We start from the raw sequence: 24,473 nt of genomic DNA, 5'->3' as shown, positions 1-24,473 counted from the left end.
TTAAAACGGCATGACGAACATATAAGCATATAGTTTTAACATGTCGAAGTTCCGTCAACCCGTATAAAGGCAGCTGTAGTGCAAGACACTGAACACTAATTGTTACGAATTTTGCTTTAATTGTCAATACAGTGATGGTGTCCCACTTTGTTACATTGTGTAGAAGAAATAGAACCAACCAGTACATGAGTACAAACATTTATTTTTCTGTAGCGTCAAAACAAAAACTAAACACTACAATTATGCTCGTACTACCTGTGAACAAGGAGATACAGACGTTTTCAAAGCACAGTACGCCAGAAAAATTCGTAGAACATTTTTACTGGGTACCAATGCTCCACAATGTATTCAAATTTCGACAATTAACTTCTTGACATATTCTCTGAAGTTAACAGATCCAACAGCTTACGTTCAGCTGTCACTTTACTATGATCTCTACGTTCAGGCAATCGGTCACTATGACGTTCAGTATTTCTGCAAATAGTCGTTAGGATGTAAACAGTTTAGGCAATGTCGGTAGAAATAGTATATAAAATACTGTAGCTTCAGAAACAAAGTTTTCGCCAATGTCACAAGTCACGACCGACACTATTTCCACTTTCTTTCAGAACTTTATTGTGATATGCTACATTTTTTCACTGAAAACATACCACCAACATCGCTGATGTGTGGCACAGAACTGCCAACTGCATCTAAAATTACGCTCGTGAATTCTCTGTTTCACCTTGCTTCATTGATATATATAACATGAGATTCGTGTGACACAATTACTCTGATGTAATGACAGATTGTTGATTGGGTTAGCTTTGTACAAATGTTTGCTGTAGATTGCAACTTTCTGTTGTTTCTTAGATTCAATGTCTAACATTGGTAGCCCTCTGTTTCCGCAGACGAGCTTTGCAAAAATGTTTTGACACAAGAGCAGAAGGAGGGAGGTTCATGTCGTGATGTTTGCTGACAGATAATGGAGCCGGCAAGTGTGCGATAAAGCTTATATTCGTGAATTGTGGGTGTGTATAGCGACCCAGCTCCGTGGACGTGGCATCATGGGTGACAACGTGTTGTGCGCACAATACCTGAAGATATTTTTCGTTGTTTGTGCTTATTGGTATGATTACACTGTTTCGTTCATTTTATCAACAGCGCCAAAATATCGTCATTCAAAAGATCGTTTCTGCGGAACATGATGATAATCTCTTAGGTGTACAATTTTTTCCTTTATTGGTTCACACATAATAACAAATTAAATAAATTTACATTATCGGTATATATCCACACCGTGATTGCCAAGATCTTGTGAATTAAATGTGTTCAGTATCTGTTGCACTGTCCAATTTCTGACTTATGCCATTCATCGTAATAGTAGTCATTTTTCACACATACTGCTTTAACTGTAATTTATGCTATTTGCTAGATGCAGCCATAGGTTCTGGTGTATTTCATCTTAAGGTTTTGTATAGCCTGCCTAAATTTTGTCACTGTTCAGTTCTGTAGCAGAATGCCATATTATGTGAAACGATTGTGTGGGTCAGTCTCTCAGCCTGTGACACTGTACATCAAGAATGAACCAGAAGAGTTGTAATGTATTTGTACTGCATTGGCTAATTTTTTGCCATCTCCTGTTCACCATTCTTAGCCTTGTGACCTTATAAATTTAAGTCTAATTTGGTGTGTCTGTTCCACACATTTTTTTCTGTCATTTAGGTGTAGCAGAAATGTTTTTCGGCTGCATTCAGCAGATTTACATTAGAGATTGTTGTTGGTTTTTCACTTCATCAGCCTGCCTGTGGCTCAAACCATGAGTGTGAGTTTCATGATGTGATACTTTTTGCAAAAAAACACTTTTCCATCAACAGTGCATAGCTCCAGAGCTAACACTTCACTGATGTGTTTTCTCCTTTAATGTTTACTGAGTGGTGTGGCTCAATGGACTTGCATTTTTGAGACTGTAAGTTCACGTCCCAGTCTGGCCATTCTGAATTAGGTTTTCTGTGGTTTACATAAAATGGTTAAGTCAAATGCGAGGGTGGCATCTTTGAAAGAGAATGGCCAGTCTCCTTCCACATCCATTCCCAACCAAACTTTTTGCTCCACTTCTGATGGCCTGAATTTCTTCTTTTCATATATTTTTTCTGATTCTTCATTTTGTGCACTCCAATGCCTAATGTGAAAATGCTAAAAGATTTACCTTTTATTTGTATTAGTAATTATTCCTACATAACATGTAGAATACTATTGCATTTGACCTAATTTGTTCCATGTCATTTCTGCAACATTAAAAATCTTAAATTCATGGTAGTGGAAAAACGTTTTCATGCCTGTATCATTTCTCAGATTCTCGTGCATTTTGACAGAGGAGAGCTTTTCTGTAAACTGAGTACAGTTGCTTGTGAGACTTTGTTATTCAAGAAAAAAATTCAAAATTGGATATTAATTGATAATTGGTGTTTCTTACTGATACCTGTTTAAACAGCTAATATTATAGTATACTGATGTGCAAAACATATGGACAAAAGTAACTCCCACATTGTGTGTCATTGCCAAGTGACGTAGCTCAATGAAATTTTGACCATACATAAAGAACTGGCGAAAAAATTGTACGAAAGGTAACTGAAAGAAATATGCACTGAGACAAACAGAAATAACACTTCAGTCTCCTGTGCATTATAAAAAGCGGGACATGGTTCTGAAAAGGGTGTATGATCACTACAGACGACAATGCGTGCTCTGTAACACATTCTCATGCAGACCAAAATGTTGGTAAGCAGTTCTTGTGGCAGGGAATTCCATTCCTCCACCAGCGTGATTGACAACTGCTTGATTGTCATTGGTGCATGTGGACATGCTGCAGAATGTCTCCTTGCACACTTGCTTGATGTGATTCAAGTCATTAGAATGGGCAGACCTGTCTGTTTGTTGAATATCCTCTTATTCCAAGAGGTGCTCCACCTGCACTGTTCATTGTGGTTGTGCATTTCCATTCATAAAAATGAAGTGAGGGCTGAATGCACCTCTGAAAAAAACACATTATGCCTCTTTAACACCATAACACCTGGACCACCAAAATGACCACATTCAACAATGTTCCCACCTCCTGGCCTTTGGGGGATGCCCAGAATCACTATTCAGACTGAATCTGCTCACCTGAGAAGAGCACGTGACCTCACTCTTCATTGATCCAGTCTCTGTGGTCTTGGCACTATGGCAAGTGGTACTGACAATGTGCGGGTGTCAATGGAACACAACATGGTGGTCATCGGGCAAAGAGACCACTCCATGCAGTTGCAGTGATAGTGGAGAGTGTGAATTTGCATGCCTTGCAGTCCTGTTAAATATGTTTTTCCAGAACCTTCAACTGCCTTGTGGTGCAAGATCCACCCCATTTGATGCTATAGTCATGCTGACCTCACGCCATATGACATCCAATGTTCTGTGCACAACTGGGAGACCTCTGGCAGCACACTCCTGCAGTTTAATACATTTAAACCAAGTAGTTAATATGTCCTGCTACATTGTCTATCTTGTCCTTAAGTTTTGCAGAGCAGTACAATAGGGCCTACTGCTTGCTAAACTAATGTGTGTTAGGTATCTTGATGGCTGTAACAAATACTCCTCTGCCATCCCCTTGCTCTCTTGCTCCTGGAGGGAAATGCAGAATCGTCCAATTCCACCCGTCTGCTTTGACCCATGACGTCAAAAATATGACGGAAACAACCATACACCACAACTCCAATATGGCGCCTATGACGTCATTACGTAAACATGATAACAAACACGAAACTACATTGAAAAACACACACACACACACACACACACACACACACACACATTTCACAAAAAACCTAATGACTCTAATGGGACAAGTGTGGGAAATTGGGGGTTTTTGGGTGGGGAAAAAGTAAATATAAACAAATTTAGACACACACCCCCATACCAAACCACACAAAACTATGAAAAGCTGACAACACAAAACTCCCCAAATTCCACTAAACACAATATCCTCTGGAATCGGACACTTCCCTTGACCTATATAGCTCAACAGCAGCTTCCAATCCCACAAATTGGATTGAACACTTCCCTTGACCTATATAGCTCAACAGCAGTTCCCGATCCCACAAATTGGAATTGAACACTTAAAAGACCCAACCCAACCTCCCCCCTCACCCCAAAATAAAATACCCATAAACAGAAACCAAACGCAAAATAAAAAATCTCAATCACACACTACAACTCGACAAAAACTGCAACAAAATAGATAAAATAGATCCTCCACAACTAAATCACAAACCAACACACTCCCCCCCCCCCCCACCCCCAAACAGTACCAACAACTAAATCCCCTCCCTCTCTGAGCCGCAGCCATACACACAAACCACCCTAACCACCTTCATACTGTACATCTTACTAATAGCCCTTTAAAAAACCTGAAAAAAATAATAGCCCTCAGGGACGCTCTTCCGCCAACAGTACTCATCTAAATGAGACTGAAGGTTGAAAGAGCGCCTCTTCCCCCTCCCAAGAAATGACTTAACGGCCCCCCACATCCCCTCTATAGTATTCGTACAAGACCCCGTCTCATAATTTTTAAATTCTAAACTATGGTTAACAACTAGATGATTTTACCCCCTCTCACCCAACCCCATATAAGAAGAAAAAGCATCTGAAACTATAGTGGAGCCTGTTTCTATAAACTCCTCAATTAACCCCACTAATTCCACCTTAGACCGCCCCTCCACAACCCTGAAAACACATTCTGAACCCCCCCCCCTCCTGGTACAACAGCCCCCCACACCCAGAGACCAACCACAGACTTACCCCTGCCATACTTCCTTTTCCCAAACTGTGACTCGACCACCTCCACCGCAACTCCGGGCCCACCCAACTTACCCCTGTACTTAATAAACTCAGAACATACTTCATGGCAAAACGAAAACCAGTCAAGCACACTCCTGTCACTCACGCCAGTCTCATGCGCTCAAAAACTTTGAGAGGATCTATAACAAAAGTAATACGTCAACAACACAATCTCTCACATGCCCAACCTAGACTTCTCAAACCAGAAACTGTGACATATGGAGTGCCATAGGTTATTCCTACGGCACCACCACATATAACCGCCCCTGGTCTGAGATGTCGGAACTTTTGCCAATGTCATTTCCTTCCGACAGACAGCGCACTTGACCACCTCCGTAATCAACCCAAAAAGCTGTAGAAATTTGATCAGCTCCAACTGAGTCGCATCCATCATAGCATCGAGTTGCACACTATTTATTTTATTGGTCATATCCATACCTAACAAGACCAACAACAAATTCATTAACTCACATTAACATACGACCTACAGCAAACAGCACTACAATAACTTTCACACAAAACCACTGAACCGTTAACTCAGTGAAACTAATTCTGCTCAAAACACAGCCAAAACGTGAACCAGCCACTAGAATCTGTAAGACCAAACTGAACCTATTAAACCACACAACACGAAACCCTTAAACACACCGCCAGAGGGCACCACGAGCCGCAACATGACGACACCTACAAACACGCTACACTCACAAACCAAACTCCGCGCCATCATGACGTCACACACCACAGCAGCCTTACGTCACGGGTCAAAGCAGACGGGTGGGATTGGATGCTTCGGTCTACCCTCCTGGAGTGATGGTAACACAGGCGTGCATTATTTTCAAACATCATTCGTAGTTCAAATTTCCCTCAGCAAGTTATTTTATCAGTCTGATACAGTACAATAGAATAGTATTATTCATAATCACTGAGCATTGCCTCCAAAATGTGGGTGTTGATATGCACCCAAAAGAAAATAGTCCAGGATCAAGTCAGCTAAATCCAGCAGATCGACAGTCAGTTGTGAAATAGAAAATTAATTTCAGGATTTTCAATGCCATCGTTACCACCTGAAGACGTACATTCAAACTCTGTCTGAACAGACAATACTATCAACAAACCGCCCTATCATCCTCAGTCAGTAGGCATCACTGGATGCTGATATAGATGGGTACATTGTCAGCTCTCCTGGCTGTTGTCAGGTTTTGTGACCAGAGCCACTACTTCTCAATCAAGTAGCTCCTCAAATGGCTTCCCAAGGGCTGAGTGCACCCTACTTGCCAACAGTAGTCAACAGACCCTCATGGTCACCTGTCCATGTGCTAGCCAAGCCTGACAGAGATTAACTGCGGTGAACTGATGGGGACCAATTTTACCATTGTGGCAAAGCTGTTGACCAAGGATATACACTACCTGATATTAAAAGTGAAGCTTTCAGAAGGGATGATTGGATGTCACTGTAACTTTTTACACATACATACCATCAGCAGTTTTGTAAATTATTAGAGTAATAATTCTCTCTGATAGTAGCTCAACCACCAGAGTGCGTTTGTGTTATTGCCAGGCCTGGTAGAGTATATAAGTGGTCGAACAACATCAGGTGTTGAGTAATCACTGTAAACTATATGGAAGTGCCATGTACTCTTTTGAAACTGTGTTATCAGCATCTGACAGTGTTTGAAAGGGGCTTCATGGGTTGCCATTTTGGCTGATGGTCGAATTGTGCAATATGCAGATTTATGGAGCATTGAGATTTGACATTTGGCCCAGTGTTGGACTCCATGGGAACATGACAGCAGGCATATTTGTCAACAAGTGTTTGGTCACCCATGTCTCTCCACCACAGTGGAGGAGCACTGTATTGTCACCAGACACATTGTAACCTGTTCACATTTGTGTCTGCCATCCGAGAACAGGTGATGGACCCCCTCCAACATTCTGTGTCATCCCCCACCATAGGTCAGAGACTAGCAGCAGCTGTACTAGGGAATTACCATTCCATGCATTGGCTGCCATTACCACTGCAAGGCAAATGGCTACATTTGGAGTGATCATGAAGTGTGGGCTGCCGATGAACGGCATCACATTGTGTTGGGTGATGAATTGTGGTCCTGCACTACCCTGGGTGACCATTGTCAGCAAGTATGGTGGCAACCTGGGGAGGGGTGACATTCTTCCATTGTTTTGGAGATGTGCAGTGGCATTACTCCTGATGTCATGGCGTGCAGAACCATCTGGTATAACTTTTGGTTATGGCTGACAGTGTTAAAGAGATCTTCGAAGGCACAGTGGCATGTCATGGACATCTTGGATTCTCATCTTTTACCTCTCATGCAACAGTTTTGTGGTGCGAGTTTCCAATAGAACAATGCTTATCTACATATGACACATGTGTCCATTAACTGTCTGTGTGATGTTGGGGTATTCCTGTGGCCAGCAAGATCCCCAGATCTGTCCCCAATAAAACATATTTGGGAGCAGCTCGGACATAAACTCTGTTAGAGTGCCAGTGTCCAGTATATCAAGGAGTAGTTGTATAGTTGTGGGCGAGTTTGCTCAGGAGGGAATACAACGACTTTGACACCCATCAGAACAAACCTGGAGTAGTTGTATAGTTGTGGGCGAGTTTGCTGAGGAGGGAATACAATGACTTTGACACCCATCAGAACAAACCGGGTCCTGGCCAGAAAGAATGCAACATCATACTAATAAGTGGGCTTGTAAAATTGTCTCGATTTAGTAATCACAGAACTAACACCACATTTTCACTCAACTCATGAAGTTTCATTTCACTTCCTCCTTCCCTTCTGGGTACTTCACTTTTTTTGCCAGGAAGTGTATTTTGAAAGTTATTATGGAGCAGTTAGACAACCTAGAAAAAATTGTAATACCCCATATATTTTGTCAACAAACATACGTGGAATTTTCAAATCAGTTGCTAAGGAGGATGGAATGAGCAACCAAATAGATGTTGTAGCATCAGTGGTTTGTTGGTATGAAAAAAAATCTTAAGATTGTTAGGTAGTAAATATTTTTGTTAACAATTGTAACAAGAAACGGATTTCTCATTACTCATTTTGTTAGCCAAAAGTAAACAACCAGCTTTCAGTGAAGAGTTCTCAGGTGAATAGCTACATTATCATGGCAGACATCCATAATATTTGAACAGCAGAACTAATTATCTTTATCAGGCCCACTGGTGGCATTTCTTCAGAAATAATTTATTTGTTTTATTTACCTCGTAAAACTCACAGCAAGAACATTCTGAATTAATGTTAACATTTATCAGAAGTTTAACAGGTGCTGAAAATATACCACTTCCTGCAGATCGAATGTTTCCCATAATTGTATCGACAGTGTAACAAACTAACTTTTCTACAAGTTTGTATTTTTTTCACAGACTACAAGTGATACTAAGTCAACATTTGGGCAGTTTCACCTGACACTTCGTTGAAATTTAAAAGGTCAACTTGAAATGACTCCTCCAGACTGAAAAATCTTGCAGCACTCTGAACAAGTTTTACTTCACTTCTGTTTGAGCAGTCCATTGTTGTTGTTACATAATTAGTGTTTTCCAAAGAACTCAACACATTATCAGATATAAATGGTGAAATAACATTAACAATAACTGCCTCAATTTTGTTTCTAGCAAATTAAAGTTTCGGGTCATATTACTTTTTAACCAGTATGCATTCCAATATTTTGAAACTGAGTTTGTGTCTAGCAGTGTGGTATGAAAATGTAGTCTCTCTAGCAGCACACTCCATGCAACAATTATTCCCATCTTTGCTTAAAAAAATACATTTTGTGAAACAGTAACATTTATCACTGCTCTGCTTAGCTGTTTTCACATGGTTTTTAATATCGTACTTTCCTTTATGTGCAACAGAAAATTTTCCAGTACACAGTGTGCAATAAACAAGTAAATTGTTACTATCATTACACACTTTCAAAAATTTGTATTCCTGTTGCAGATCAACATTAAGCACACATACTTTCTTTTGCCCATTGCTGAAAGATGAGATAGAAAACAGAGAACAAATAATCACAAACATGTAGATGATTTACTTCACACTCTGAAACAACATAAGCACATTGCCCCTGTAATGTTGCCAATTGACTGACTGTGGCTGAACTGGTAGCCAGGCCTCCCCATCGACTTCAAAGTTTGCTCCCAGGCTGGTTGAGGGACAGACAGCTGTAAGAGAATGTTTCAAAATGCTATGTTGAACATGCTAATCCTGGACATATGGTAAGTCTAGCAGTGAGTACATCTAGCAGTCTGTTATGCATATCAGGAAAAAGATTGGTATTTCAGTAATAGTTCTAGACATAACCATGGAACAATAGACAGTTTGAACTTACATTTACCAAGGAAAAACAAACAAGGATTTAAAGAGCATTTTCTGTGTAATAAATTGTCCAGGGAGATGATGAAGATTACTAAAGTACACCTATTCAAAAAGGCTGCTAAAATGTTCTTCATACACTGATGTGTTAAAACACTATGACCACCTGCTTAATAGCTTGTTTGTCGATCTTTGGCACAGAATACATCACTGATTCTGTGTTATCAGGGATCTGATGGCTTGTTGGTAGGTTTGTGGAGGTATGTGGCATTAGATGTCTATTTACAAGTCGCATAATTTGCATAAATAACAGGCTGCTGATTTGCGTACGTGGTGACGGCACCTGATAATTGTCCAGATGGGTTCCAGCGGATTGACATCATGTGAATTTGGTCGCTGAGACACCAACATGATTTCACTATAATGCTCCTCAAATCACTGTAGCTTAGTTCTGGTTCCGAGACACGGACAGTTATACTGCTGAAAGATGACCTCGCCTTTGGGGAAGACATCAAGCATGAAGGGGTGGTATGTGGCTGTCAGTGTGTCTTTGATTACTACCACAGGTCTCATCCAAGCACAGGAGAATGTCTCCCATAACATCAAAATGCTCTGACCAGCCTGCGTCCATGGTGTGGTGCATGTTTCGAGCTGCCATTCACCTCAATAACGGTATTTGCGGAGACGACCGTCGACCTAATGTAGCAAAAACGTAATTCGCCCAAAGAGGTGACACATTTTTATTGATCGACGGTCGAATGGTGATGGCCCTATGCCCACTGCAATCATAATTGAAGTTATAGTTGGGTCAACATGTGAACACATAAGGGGGGGGGGGGGGGGTTGCTGCAGAACTCCGTATTCAACAATGTTCGATGAATGGTGTGCCCCAAAACACTTGTGCGTGCACCAACGTTGTGCTGTTTTGGCAGATATGCCAAGGTAACCATCTATCCTACTTTACACAGCAGACAAGCCTCCAAACCTCACATTTTGTGAAGAGTCGTGGAGGTCCAACCATTAGCACCTAGTGGTAGTTTCACTGTCCTTCTACCTCTTTCTGTAAATGCTCATGACAACAGCGTAGGAACATCTGACCAGCTTTGCCGTTTTTTGAGATACTTGTCCACAGGCTCTATGTAATAATAATCTGCCCTTTTTCAAAGTTGCTTGTCTCAATGGATTTCCGCATTTGCAGGCCATATCTTTGCTAGGGTGATCCCCCGTCTGTCTCTGCTATGCTTACATACCTTCGTTACTGCAGCATATCTCCGCAACATCACCAGGTAGCATCCAATATAGTGCTGGGCAGTGATCATAATGTTGGCGTTAGTCAGGCAGCAGTGACCACCCGAGACAGACGCAGCAACAAGGAAGTAACCGATTTTGTGACTTTTACAAGTTCCTAAGCAGGAGCAAATTGTATAATTTCAACTGTATTTTTGATAGTTTAGTTTCTTTAGTTTCTGCGTGTTAATTAATATCTAATAGCCACAGTTCTCGCATTTTCATTTGCATTGGAAAGTAAACCAATTTTGTGACGTATTACAAGTTCCTAATCAGGGGCAAATAATGTAGTTTCACCTGAGTGCTTTGGTAGTTAGCTTTTGATCCCTGCATATTAATCTAATTTATTAGAGACAGTTTCTGCATTTTCATCAGGGTCTACAGTAGAGTTCTGCAGTACGTGCCAATAGTCTGTTTATCTCGGTTGTATAGTTATCCAGGGTATTTTGTATGGATAGGGACTGCAACTGTTGTGTGTGGATGCGAGCCGAGTTGGTGACACTTCGCTCTCAGCTCCAGGCTGTGATGGCTTCAATTACACAGTTTGAAGCTGCAGGGGATGGGCATCACTATTGTGGGCTGACCGTGGAAATCCAACGGACGTTGAGCATGTCTGAGTCCTCCGATTGGTCCTCACTGTTGGCCAGCCCAGTTACTACTCGCACTGAGGTTGACCCCTGGGTGAGTGGAAGGTTGCCCTGGGGCATGGCAGGCAGCAAAAGACTTCCGTGGTTAGGTTGCCAAACAGGTTCCAGGTGCTGTCAGTGGCTGACACTGTCACTCAGCCAGAGGCAGTCACCTGTCCTGTTTCAGAGGCCACTTCTCAGCCTGCAAGATCTGGGCAATCACAGTATGTGGGATTGAAGATAGTTGGGAGCCGCAACATTAGGCGTGTTATGGGCCCCCTTAGGGACATCGCTGCCAAGAAAGGGAAGAAAGCCAATGTGCACTCCGTGTGCTTACCAGGTGGAGTCATTCAAGACATGAAACGGGTCATTCCAGAGCATAAGGTGCAGGTGGTGGCTCTCATCAGTACCAATGATGTGTGTCACTTTGGATCAGAAAAGATTCTCTCTGGTTTTGAGCAGCTAACAGAAGTGGTAACAGTCTTGCTTGCGAGATGAAAACAGAGCTGACCATTTGCAGCATAGTCGACAGGACCGATTGCAGACCTCTGGTTCGGAGCCGAGTGGAGGGCCTGAATCAGAGGCTCATACGGTTTTGCCACCATGTAGGCTGCAAATTCCTCAACTTTCACCCTAGGGTGGTTTGGTTTTGGACTCACTGAATAGGTCAGGTGTCCACCACACGCAGGAGACTACAAGGGTAGCAGGGGCTGTGTGCCGTGGACTGGGCAGTTATTTTGATTAGTGGGTCTCTGGAAAACATGAAAAGGGCCTCAGTCACGAAGAATGCAGGCCGAACACAGGATGAATGTAGATACGGGAACCATTGGTATAACAGTTGTAAATTGGTGTAGCTATGTTGGGAAAGTACCAGAGCTCCAAGCGCTAATAGAAAGCACTGATGCTCAAATTGTGATAGGCACTGAAAGCTGGCTAAAGCCAGAGATAAGTTCAGCCAAAATTTTTGTGAAGAATGTAATGGTGTTCTAAAAGGATAGGCTAAACACAGTTGGCAGTGGTGTGTTTGTTGCTGTTGGAAGTAGTTTATCTTGTCACAAAATTGAAATATGTAGTTCCTGTGAGTTAGTATGGGCAGAGGTCATTCTTGGCAACCACAAATAGTGAATGGTTGTGAAAACACACTTGACCTCTTAGCAACAAACAATACAGAGTTAATAACGAGCATCAAAATGGATAGAGGGATTAGCGTGCACTGGGGTGTCGTAGCGAGATTGAATATTGCAACCCCCAACTCCTGCCAAAATAAATGAAAAATATACTTATTTAAAAAAAAAAAGGGCAGATAAAAATTTACTTCGTGCCTTCCTGATAGACGCTGTCCACTTCTTTCAGATTAACAATGTAAGTGTAGACCAGTGTGGCTTGAATTCAAAGAAACAGTACCAGCAGCAATTGTGAGACTTATACCAAATAAATTAACAAATGACAAAGCTGATCCCCCATGGTACACAAAATGGGTCAGAACACGTTTTCAGAAACAACAAAAAAACATGCCAAATGTAAACAGATGCAAAATCACAAAGATTGGCGATCTTTTACAGAAGCTCAAAATTTAGTGCGGACTTCAATGTAAGATGCTTATAACAGTTTCCACAATGAAACTTTGTGTCAAAACCTTGCAGAAAGTCTGAAGAGTTCCTGGTCATATGTGAAGTATGCTAGTGGCAATATACAATCAATGCCTTCTCTGCATGATAGCAATGGAGATACTATTGCAGACAGTGCTACTCAAGCAGAGTTATTAAACACAGCCTCTCAAAATTCCTTCACCAAAGAAGACGAAGTAAGTATTCCAGAATTCAAATCAAGAACAGCTGCCAACATGAGTAACATAGAAGTAGATAACCTCAGAGCAGTGAAGCAACTTAAATCACGTAATAAAAGCAAGCCTTCTGGTCCAGGCTGTATACCAGTTAGGTTTCTTTCAGAGTATGCTGACACAATAGCTCCATACTTAGCAATCATATACATCTGTTGGCTCGACAAAAGATCCATTCCCAAAGACTGGAAAGTGGCATGTGTCACACGAATATTCAAGAAAGGTAGTAAGAGTAATCCACTAAATTACAGGCCCATATCATTAATGTTGATATGCAGCAGGATTTTGGAACATATATCATGTTCGAACATTATGAATTACTTGGAAGAAAATGGTCTAGTGACACACAGTCAACACAGATTTAGAAAACATTTGTGAAATACAACTAGCTCTTTACTTGCACGAAGTGTTGAGAGCTACTGACAAGTAGTATCAGATGGATTCCATATTTCTGGATTTCCAGAAGGCTTTTGACACTGTACCACCCAAGCAGCATGTAGTGAAATTGCTTACTTATTGAATATCATGTCAGTTATGAGACTGGATTTGTGATTCCCTGCCAGAGAGGTCACAGTTCGTAGTAATTGATGGAAAGTCATATAGTAAAACAGAAGTGATTTCTGGTGTTCCCCAAGGTAGTGTTATAGGCCCTTTGCTGTTCCTTACCTGTATTCACGATTTGGGAGACAATCTGAGCAGCTGTCTTAGGTTGTTTGCATATGATGCTGTCGTTTCTCTACTAGTAAAGTCATAAGAAGATTAAACCAAATTGGAAAACAGATTTAGAAAAAATCTCTGTATGGTGCAAAAATTGGCAATTGATCCTAAATAACAAAAAGTCTGAGGTCATCGACATCTGTTAAACTTCGGTGACACGATAAATCAGTCAGATCTAAAGGCCGTAAATTCAACTTAATACCTAGGAATTATAATTACAAATAACTTAAATTGGAAGAAGCTCATAGGAAATGTTGTGGGGAAGGCTAATCAGACTGCATTTTATTGGGAGGACACTTAGGAAATGTAACACATCTACTAATGAGACTGGCTACACTACACTTGTCCATCCTCTTTTAGAATACGGCTGCGTGGCGTGTGATCTTTACCAGATAGGACTGACAGAGTACATCGAAAAAGTTCAAAGAAGGGCAGCATGTTTTGTATTATTGCAAAATAGGGGAGAAAGTGTCACTGAGATGATACAGGATTTGGGATGGACATCATTAAAACAAAAGCGTTTTTCGTTGTGGAGGAATCTTCTCACGAAATTCCGATCACCAACTTTCTCCTCCAAATGCGAAAATATTTTGTTGACACTGACCTACATAGGGAGAAACGATCTCCATGATAAAGTAAGGAAAATCGGAGCTCGTATGGAAAGATATACATGTTCATTCTTTCCGCACGCTATACAGGATTGGAATAATAGAGAATTGTGAAGGTGATTCAATGAACCTTAAATGTTATTTGCAGACTATCCATGTAGGTGTAGATCAATGTAGGTAATGGATACTACATAATCAAATATTACCTAGAGTAGTATTTAATAACAACACACTGTCTCATTACAATATGTGATCACAGTGTGAAACTTTTACTAGAAAATCATGTGCCAAAGTTTACAGTGCATGGTAGTAATGGTGTGTTATTTTCCTGAGCTCAACATCTCACTCATGATATGGGGATACTGTTTTAAATTTTCAGGTGGACTAAGGGGTGGACATGAAAATGTGCATAGGGTATAGTTATATATTTTATGGTCCTAGAATCAGAATCAGAGTTCGAGTCTTGGTCTGGCACACAGTTTTAATCTGCCAGGAAGTTTCATATCAGCGCACACTCCACTGCAGAGTGAAAATCTCATTCTGGAAACATCCCCCAGGCTGTGGCTAAGCCATGTTTCCGCTATATCCTTTCTTTCAGGAGTGCTAGTTCTGCAGGGTTCGCAGGAGAGCTTCTGTAAAGTTTGGAAGGTAGGAGATGAGGTACTGGCAGAAGTAAAGCTGTGAGGATGGGGTGTGAGTCGTGCTTGGGTAGCTCAGTTGATAGAGCACTTGCCCGCGAAAGGCAGAGGTCCCGAGTTCGAGTCTCGGCCCGGCACACAGTTTTAATCTGCCAGGATGTTCCATCTTGTTCTAATGACAACATACTTCTTGTACTTTGACAAATATTATGAAACGGATGGCACAGCAGTGGGCTCACCACTATCTCCTGCAGTCATGAATTTCTTCATAGAGCACTTTGAGGAGTAGGCTCTGAACTTGGCAGCATTGCTTCTTAAGGTATGTCAATGAGACCTTCCTGATATGGCCTCACAGTGAAAGCACACTGCAGCAGTTTGTGGATCACATGAACGATGTCCATCCCAACATTAAATTTACCATTGTGATGGAGAAGGATGGCAAGCTACTGTTCTTGGATGTTATAGTTGAGTGCAAGGCAGGAGGCTGGCTTGGTCATTCAGTGTACGGGAAACTGACGCACACTGATTGATATTTGAATGCCGATAGTTTCCACCATCCTGTACACAAGAAAGTGGTCCTGAATGTGTTAATACAAAGAGCCAAAGTTATTTCTGACAATGGCCACATACAGTCTGAATTGCAGCACTTGAGAGACGTATTGAGAGAGAATGGTTATAGCAAAAGAGGTACTGCAAATGCTTTCAGGTGTCACCAAAGAAGGACGCCTTGTGAATTGGTAAAAGAAGCCAAGCTGGCAGCTTTCCTGCCATACCGTGGCACAATGAGCAGTGAGTTAGGACGTGTGCTGCAGAGACGGATTCAGACCAGTGTTTGGGCCTGCTCCCAAGATATGAGATATATTGCACCCTGTTAAAGACAACATAACTCTTTAGGTGCTCGGTGTGTATGGTGTCACTTATGAGTGTGGCAGCATGTGTGTAGACCAGGCAATTTACACAGTTACAGAGCGTTTTACCGGGCACAAGAGATGTGTTAAACATAGGAAGCTAGACAAGTCGGCCATGGCAGTTTGAGAACACCAGGGTCTTGGCTCATGCGTCAGCATACTGGGATTCCGTGGCAAAAGAGGTTGCTGAGATTAGAATGAACGGCAACAATTTTAAGAGACACCAAGGGTACACATTGAGTAAGGCTTGGGGCAGTCTTTGGATGTTGAAAGGAAGCAACAACGGCTGCTTAATTCTTGTATGGAGCTAGGAGCGGCACTTTGAAACGTGGCGCCGGCCCCCTCATTCCGCCTTACATCACTGGGGTCTCATTGTGGGCTGGAGTTGCCCAACTCACCATCAGTGCCAATGGCAGTAATCATAGGTATATAAGCAGGAAATCGTGCCAGCCATGGCAGTCGGTAGTTTCACTCCTGACAACAATGGCAGAGGTAGCCATTGAAAGCTCAAGAATTTTATTTGAATTGATGTGGCTTGAAAACTGCAAAGATTTTATTCAGATATACTGCCACGAACTAGTCGAAGGACACTACTATTAGCTATTTGGCACCTCTGGAAATCCCTGCTAGGACATGAGGCGACAGAATAAAGGGAAACTAGGTGAGGTTGTTTCTGAAAGGAATGCACTCCTCTTTGCACAGAGCAGCTATGGTTTGATGATTTGTTGTGTGTGATACACTAAGGCATACACGAATAGTGTTGCCTGTAGTTCGATCATGCCTACACGGTCAGTACTGCAGTTCGATCGCGTCTGCATTGTTACTTTGTGCCAGGAAGAGCTCTCAACAAGGGAATTGTCCATGCATCTTGGTGTGAACCAAAGCGATGTTGTTCGGGCATGGAGGAGATACAGAGAGACAGGAACTGTCTATGACATGCCTCGCTCAGGCTGCCCAAGGGCTACTACTGCAGTAGATGACTACTACCTACGGATTATGGCTCGGAGGAACCCTGACAGCAATGCCACCATGTTGAATAATGCTTTTCGTGCAGCCACAGGACATCATGTTAAGACTCAACTGTGCGCAATAGGCTGCATGATGCGCGACTTCACTCTCGACGTGCATGGTGAGGTCCATCTTTGCAACCATGGAGCGCAGTACAGATGGGCCCAACAACATGCCGAATGGACCGCTGAGGATTGGCATCACGTTCTCTTCACTGATGAGTGTCGTACATGCCTTCAACCAGACAATCGGAGATGTGTTTGGAGGCAACCCTGTCAGGCTGAATGCCTTAGACACACTATCCAGTGAGTGCTGCGAGCTGGATGTTCCCTAATGTTTTGGGGTGGCGTTATGTGGGGCCGATGTACGCGGCTGTTGGTTGTGGAAGTGCCGTAACAGCTGTATGATACGTGATGCCATCCTCTGACCGATAGTGCAACCATATCGGCAGCATAGTGGCGAGGCATTCGTCTTCATGGATGACAATTTACACCCCCATTGTGCACATCTTGTGAATGACTTCCTTTTGGATAATGACATCGCTTGACTAGAGTGGCCAGCATGTTCTCCAGACATGAACCCTATCGAACATGTCTGGGATAGATCGAAATGGGCTGTTTATGGACAACGAGACCCACCAACTACTCTGAGGTATCTACGCTGAATTGCCATTGAGGAGGGTGGACCAACAGTGCCTTGATGAACTTGTGGATAGTATGCCAAGACAAATACACACCTGCATCAGTGCAAGAGGATGTGCTACTGTGTATTAGAGGTACTGGTGTTACAGCAATCTGGATCACCACCTTTGAAGGTCTTGCTGTATGGTGGTACAACATGCAATGTGTGGTTTTCATGAGCAATAAAAAGGGAAGAAATGATGTTTATGTTGATCTCTATTCCAATTTTCTATACGGGTTCCGGAACTCTCGGAACCGAGGCGATGCAAAACTTTTTTTGATGTATGTATTTGTTCTATTTATGGGTGATATTTTAGTAGCTTGGGGTGTACTCTTCATTCTGCATGGTTTTGGCATGTTTTGTAATATTAAATGTAAACATTTTTGAGGTATGCTACTTGCTTATGTTTATACACATATTGGAATATTATTGATTTTGATACTAGTACAAGAACACCCCCCAATGAGCATGTGCAGGATAGGTCCAAAAACAGCCCACTAATCACTATGCGTGCAAACATGTGGTCATCTGCTTAAACTTAATGGATGATCATTGTAAAAACAATGAATGTTTTGTTTTAAAGTGAATAATTAGGAAAGGCACATCACTATGAATCTAAGAGTAAAGGCTAGAGCATGAATGTCATATAACATGCAACTTAAGTCAGCATACTGATACGACACAGAATTTATAACAACAAAGAACTCAAGTTATGTCTACAACACTATTATACATAACATCTCACCAGCCAGAAGAAGTAAGAGGGGCAGCTGTGGATGACACCATCCTTTTACCAAAACAATTCTTAGAACTCACAATGGCTACTGTCCAAATGGAAGCACTTCATAAACGTTGGCTTTTGGTGGGTCTGACAAACTGACTCAAGGATTCCAAGATTAACTGCATAGGGGGAGCAGCTATAGAATTCTGGAGGACTGACTCATTGATCCCATAGGTAACAAGCTGACATTCTAGGACAACCACAAAGTCTTTCTCAATGGATTTTTCGTATTAACTGTTTTCAGTGCACTTTTTGTGTTAGTTCTGTGTAAACTGATACAGTAGTACTGCTCCAACTAAAGATTACATTTGCACCAACAATTGAATGTCGCTCACGGCATCTTTGTATCCATCACCATCTATAATACAGGACAGACTCCTATGCAGACTCTAGATATCAAGCACTGCCTTCCGTGCACTGTTCGGTGTGAATCCCATATCTCTATTAAAGTTGTTGACAAGTTGTGGGAATCTGTGGTTAATGGTATGTTGAACTTTAAACAGTGACAAAGCTTGCATGCTTTCCACGGTATTTATTTATATTCAAGCATGACATTGACTCGCACATGCTGAATAGATCGGTTCCATATATTATTTAGCTGTTTTTCATTACTGTACATATCATGTTACATGATAAAATTATCAGTATTCTTAATTTTTAGGATTATTTATTGATTTTTCATAAAAAATTTAAATAATGAATTGTACACTTCATTAACAGTTCCACTTTGGACCCTAATCAATTTTACTTGCTTTTATTAAGGGGTGCCTTTATTTCTCAAGATACAAATATGGAGTTCTTAATTACATGGCAGTTGGATTCATCAGTAAGCATCACAGTCACCGACTCAAATGGAACTGAGTAGTAGTTCATATTATACAACTTCATCTTTCCATGATGGACCATGTATTTTATTCCATTTATGGAGTCAGGGTAATACCATAATTTAATATGTCATTGAGTGGCTGACTGGTAGATGGTGCTAGCTATTGGTCAGTAAAGTTCATAGTTTTGAAATTTGTCATCATGTTAATTGTTTAAGATCTGTGATGTATTGTTTAAAACGTCAGTAGAACACAATTATAATAGCAGAGATAGTAAATATTAAAACTGCAGTGTTTGCCAAATATTAATAAATATTTGTCTCTCTGATTTTTTACAGGATTGTGTCCATTTTAACTGTGTTTGTCAACAAGTCACTCCTAAGCGGCGAAACTGTGAATCTCAATGCACCACTTTTTGTCACCTGGTACCAGTGTGTCGTATCATCATTTGTCTGTTTTTCCTTGAGTACCCTTAGCAAGTGGTTTCCAAGCATTGTGTCCTTCCCAAATGGGTCCCCCTTTCAAAATGAAGTATTTTTAAAAGTATGTTGCATTGCTATTTAACTTGTGTATTTGTTATACATATATGTATAAAAATGTATGTAACTGTAAAATATTTCAATTTTCAGGTACTCCCTTTGTCAATATTGTTTACTGGAATGATAGCATTCAATAATTTATGCTTGAAATATGTTGATGTATCATTTTATTACATTGGTCGCTCTTTAACTACTGTCTTCAATGTGCTTCTGAGCTATATAATCCTTGGTAAGTTAAATGATTTTTGTTTATTATATAAAAACATTTATCATAATTAATTATATTTTTTGTCCATATAAGGTCAGAAAACATCCTTTAAAGTTGGTGCTTGCTGTGCTTTCATTGTTGGAGGCTTTTGGCTTGGCATTGATCAAGAAAATGGAATAGGTATGTATTTGAAGAAAGAAAAATTATGCCTAAAACATTTTGGCTCTTTTTTTTAGTTAATAACTAACAGCTGCTGTTCTTACAATTTTAATACATCATTTATCTACATTTAAATTTACACATAAAATGCTTTGCCCCTGTGATTCATATCATTTATAACTTGATAAAACTTACTGCCATCTGCACTGAGAATAAAGTATAGTAGCATTTATCTGAGCATAAAAATTACATTACTACATTGATCTAGTGTTTTTAACATATCCACCCACACTTAATGTGAAACAGCAGTCCAAACAAATAACAAGCATCCTTAGAGGACAGTCAAGTGAGCACACAAATGAACCAGAACAGAATGAGGAAAATTGACCTCTGCTTCGGGATTGTAATAGATAGATTTCTAGTCCAACTCGCTAGTTGAAACTTTCAGTTGGCTGCAAAAACTTCGATGTGATGCTGCTGTCACTAGTTGATTATGCCACTGCCTGATGGCCAGACCCGTGTTGACAGGTGCAGGGCTGGGAGAATTGAATCGTAACAAGATGAGCCAGCACCTCGCATCTTGTTATGTTCACAGCTGGCGAGGCACTGATGTGGTAATGTGAGGTACCACAGTTCACTCTCATTGGCAGGGTGACTGTAAGATGGTGCACCTCCAGTGTCCCTCTCCACTGCAACATAGGATGGCATTTGACACCCAGGAAAATGAACGCAACATTGTCAGCAGGTACCAGCCAAAAGTTCCCTGTTTACTGCCACCAGGGAGTAGGATAGTAGGGCTAGAAATGACCCTGGCAGTGATGGCTCTGTCACAGCTGGACACTCACAGGTGTGGCACCAGCTCAGGGGGGGTTGGGGGGGTGGGGGGAGAGATCATCTGAGGCCTTGGGAACAGGAGCAAGAACTGGCTGGTAAAGTGCCAACTGACCATCTGATGCCACCAGTTGTTGCTGAAGCTCATCCACATCCAGCTCCTGATGCATGGGCTATAAAAAAATTGTATGTGGGTGAAGGTGGCAATATTACACTCAGTGGAGGAGATGGAGGTGCAGACAGAGAAGCAGGCTCCAAGGATGGATGAGGAGTGGAGGATCCAGACATTTGGAAGGAGGAAGACCTGGGAGTTGAGTGTGGGGCAGTGCAGGTCAGTCCAGTCCCCTGCCCATGGAAGGAGTTAGTTTTTGGTTGCCACAAATGCTGGATCCTGGCGATCGTCTACAGCCAGCGAGGTCAGAGAATAATTATGCTGCACGTAGGCCACAGGCCGGTATCCATTGTGTGAAGTGGGAAATAAGGGTCTGAGTACCAGTCTGGCACAAATTTTCACTTGTCACCATTAAATTTATTTCAATGCCCAGTTGCAGACAATGTCAGAATTTATTTCATTTCATCGTTTTTATGGCTCTGGGATCAGGAACGATGTTTGTTCTTACATACCTGTCCGAAAGAACCAACACCACCTACATATAAAAAGTGTATGTATAAACTTTGCAAACAGTTACTGCCTTCAGAGTTATGTGGTACATTTCATAAAATTATCAGCATTCACAGATTGCCCAAAGTAAACCTATGACTTACTTAACATCAAATGAAATTTACTGTACTGCAATGCCCATAAGTGTTGATGTTGTCAAGACCAGAGATAAATTTGTGAACTGTGCATAATTTGAGATGATCAGCTATGTATACTGTCATAAACAGTGCATGAACAGTCATGCTATTATAAACTGGCAGTTAGGCCTTATGGAAGCTGTAGCCTGCAATATTCCCTTTGAAATGGCTGTCCTCTGTAACATAGCTATATATGGGTGAATATGTGATGTCTAAAGGTGGAATAATTAGAAGCCCAATTTGTACACTGGCTGCATCTGTTATGAATTTTAGTAATTTACACAATAGGTAGTTTTCTTTCAAACTGTTTGAATTTTATGAGTAGCCCCTAAGTCAGTCAGTGATATATTATTGTCTCTGGATTTGCACTAAGAAACATTCTTCATTCAATAACAACAGCTTTACCAAACATTATTTTTCACAGCAGCGTGTGATGAGATGTACATTCACAAGTGTACTTCCTAGGTCAGTGAAATGGGCTGAAGTTTCTAAGTTACTGATAATCACAGCACAAATGTATAGGGATGCATGTGAATGTTGAAGTCTATTCCTCATTCAAGTACTATATTACAAGTCCTTAGCTAAGTGCTTTTTCTGTGTATATCCTTCTCAGATCTCTATTGGTCAACACTGAAAATGAATTCCTTTAGTCATGAAAAATCCTTCAAAGTGAATCTTTCATTCCGTCACAGTGTGTGTGCTGTTTGAAATTTCCTGACAAATTAAAACTGTGTGCTGCACCAGGACTACAACCTGGAACCTCTCCTATCACAGGACATGCTCTTACCAATTGATTTATCCAAGAATGACTGAAGACTCACCCTCATAGTGTCGGTTTTCTCTTTACTTCTTCCCCATTCGCCATACTCCACAGAGGCTGTCAGTCATACAACTTTTTTTGCAATTATGTGTATGGTAAGCCCGGGACCTCGAGCTATTGCAGGACCTACTTCCTTTCTTGTGCTGCAATTTCCCATCTTTAACCATCCATGCTTCCCTTTCTTTCTCATGCTGGCAGCCTTTGATGTTGACCAAGTTCTTTCCTGGGGCTATACATTCTTTATTTGACACCTACATTCATTTCCCTTACATCACTTTTTGGTTGAAGTTATTTTGGTCCCCTTCTTAGTTTGTCCTCCATTTTCAATTTTTTTTCTGCATTGTGGACCAGCTGGGGAAGAACACATTAACTACTCCCTACTGCCTACAGTGTTGTTGTGACCCTCTGTGCACAATAACTGCATAGACTCATATGTGGCCAAAAGCTAACAGTGTGGTGGGGTCATCATGTACCCTTTTGTTAGAGGCCCCTGACAACACAGGGACCACATTTCTGATGCCTGAGCAGCAGATTCTTATGCATGTCAAGGAGTAGATGCCCACTGTACAGGGGCATCAGGACTGGCAGTGGCCATTGTGCCAGATGATCTTTGATATGGCTAGGTGGTGCTCTTGGGGAGAGCCATCAATTGGAGTAGGTGGCATCAGCAAGGATATTTTACACGTGAAACATATAAAATTGAATCAACACAGTGGCCTTTCTGTTTCATTCATCCCAACAGACAGGTCTACATGTGTCAATGTAGACAGTTACAGTCCTGGTGTTTTCCCTACCCTGGCTACCCCATGGAAAGAGAGACTAGCCATATGACTGGGAACAAAAAAATTTACTCAGTACCTGGTGTGCCCTAGAACAAATGGAGGTACTTCTGTGACAATAAGACCATTATATTTTGTGGAATACACAAGACAAATTTGGAGAATTTGACTCATTGGGAAAAATTTTGCAATGGATCGGTATTGATTAAGGCCTCGTCAGCTGCACAGTCTCAAGCTCTTCAGGCATGTGAATGATTGGGTGACATACCAGTGTCTAATACCCCACATAAAACTTTGTGTGTGCAAGGAGTTATCTTTCATACAGACCTTACACGCCAAACAGACAAGGGGCTACATGTTAATCTCAGATGGCAAAGTTTACATTTTGTGAAATGCAAACAAAAAGGCCCCAAGGATAATTGAATAGATACGAGTGCTTTCATCTTAGCCTTTGAAGGAAATGTCCTCTCAGAAAAGTTAGTTACGATGTACAGGTGTGATGTGAAACCTTATGTTCAGGTGCCCATGGGATATCTGTGATGTTCCCTTTCGCATGGCAGACTCAAAATGTGGAAACTGTCTATGATCAGTCCACGAAGGTCATCCTTGTGAGCAGCCACCATTATGTATCGTTTGTACTGAACACCATCCTCCATGTTAACCAGTTTGCCCAGTATTTAAAAAAAAAAAAAAAAAAAAAAAGAGAGAGAGAGAGAGAGAGAGAGAGAGAGAGAGAGAGAGAGAGAGGAGGAGGAGGAGGAGGAGAAGAAGAAGATATAACGGTATAAACCACTTTACCCCCTGTCATATACTGAGGCAAGAAAAAACTGTGAATACCTGCATCCTGTCAACATGATGATGTCCATTCACACAAAAGTCACTGCTGCCAACTCCCTCCCACCCCATCTCAATTTTTTTCCTTCTAGATCTACCACCACCCTCCACTTCGGGAACCACTTCCTACAACTGGCCAGAGAACCAGCTTTTCCACCTTCGGCATCCCAGTCCTATGCGGGATTCTCTCTCTCTCTCTCTCTCTCTCTTTCTTTCTTTCTTTCTCTCTCTGCCCACAGCCTCCAACATGACAACACGTGCCCTAATTTTCAGTCCTGACTTTGGCCCACTGTATCTTAACCATGATGGATGCTCCATTGTATCTTAGCCTTGATAGCTCCTCCTAGCTGCTGGAAACCTGCCCACCTTCCCTAGATATGCCTCTTGTAT

General features: G+C 41.5%; 2 protein-coding genes across 3 annotated transcripts in view; one reads left to right on the top strand and one right to left on the bottom strand.

The window, feature by feature from the left end:
* Positions 1-643, bottom strand: part of LOC126248780 (carbohydrate sulfotransferase 11) — a 41,963-nt gene extending 41,320 nt beyond the window's left edge. For both annotated transcript variants that reach the window (XR_007545536.1, XM_049950152.1), the window contains exon 1: positions 256-643. The gene's annotated coding sequence lies outside the window, so the exon portion shown is untranslated. The remainder of the gene's footprint in view (positions 1-255) is intronic.
* A 154-nt stretch (positions 644-797) lies between these two features.
* LOC126248779 (GDP-fucose transporter 1) overlaps positions 798-24,473 on the top strand; it is a 36,977-nt gene continuing 13,301 nt past the window's right edge. The window contains exons 1-4 of the mRNA XM_049950150.1: positions 798-1,108; positions 19,454-19,658; positions 19,745-19,883; positions 19,956-20,042. Coding sequence (XP_049806107.1) covers positions 1,047-1,108; positions 19,454-19,658; positions 19,745-19,883; positions 19,956-20,042 — 493 coding nt within the window. The 5' untranslated portion in view covers positions 798-1,046. The remainder of the gene's footprint in view (positions 1,109-19,453; positions 19,659-19,744; positions 19,884-19,955; positions 20,043-24,473) is intronic.

The sequence above is a fragment of the Schistocerca nitens genome, chromosome 3, assembly GCF_023898315.1.
Source record: "Schistocerca nitens isolate TAMUIC-IGC-003100 chromosome 3, iqSchNite1.1, whole genome shotgun sequence".
NCBI lineage: Eukaryota > Metazoa > Arthropoda > Insecta > Orthoptera > Acrididae > Schistocerca > Schistocerca nitens.
Note: the sequence above shows the minus strand (reverse complement) of the source record. Positions and strands in the feature narration are given on the sequence as shown.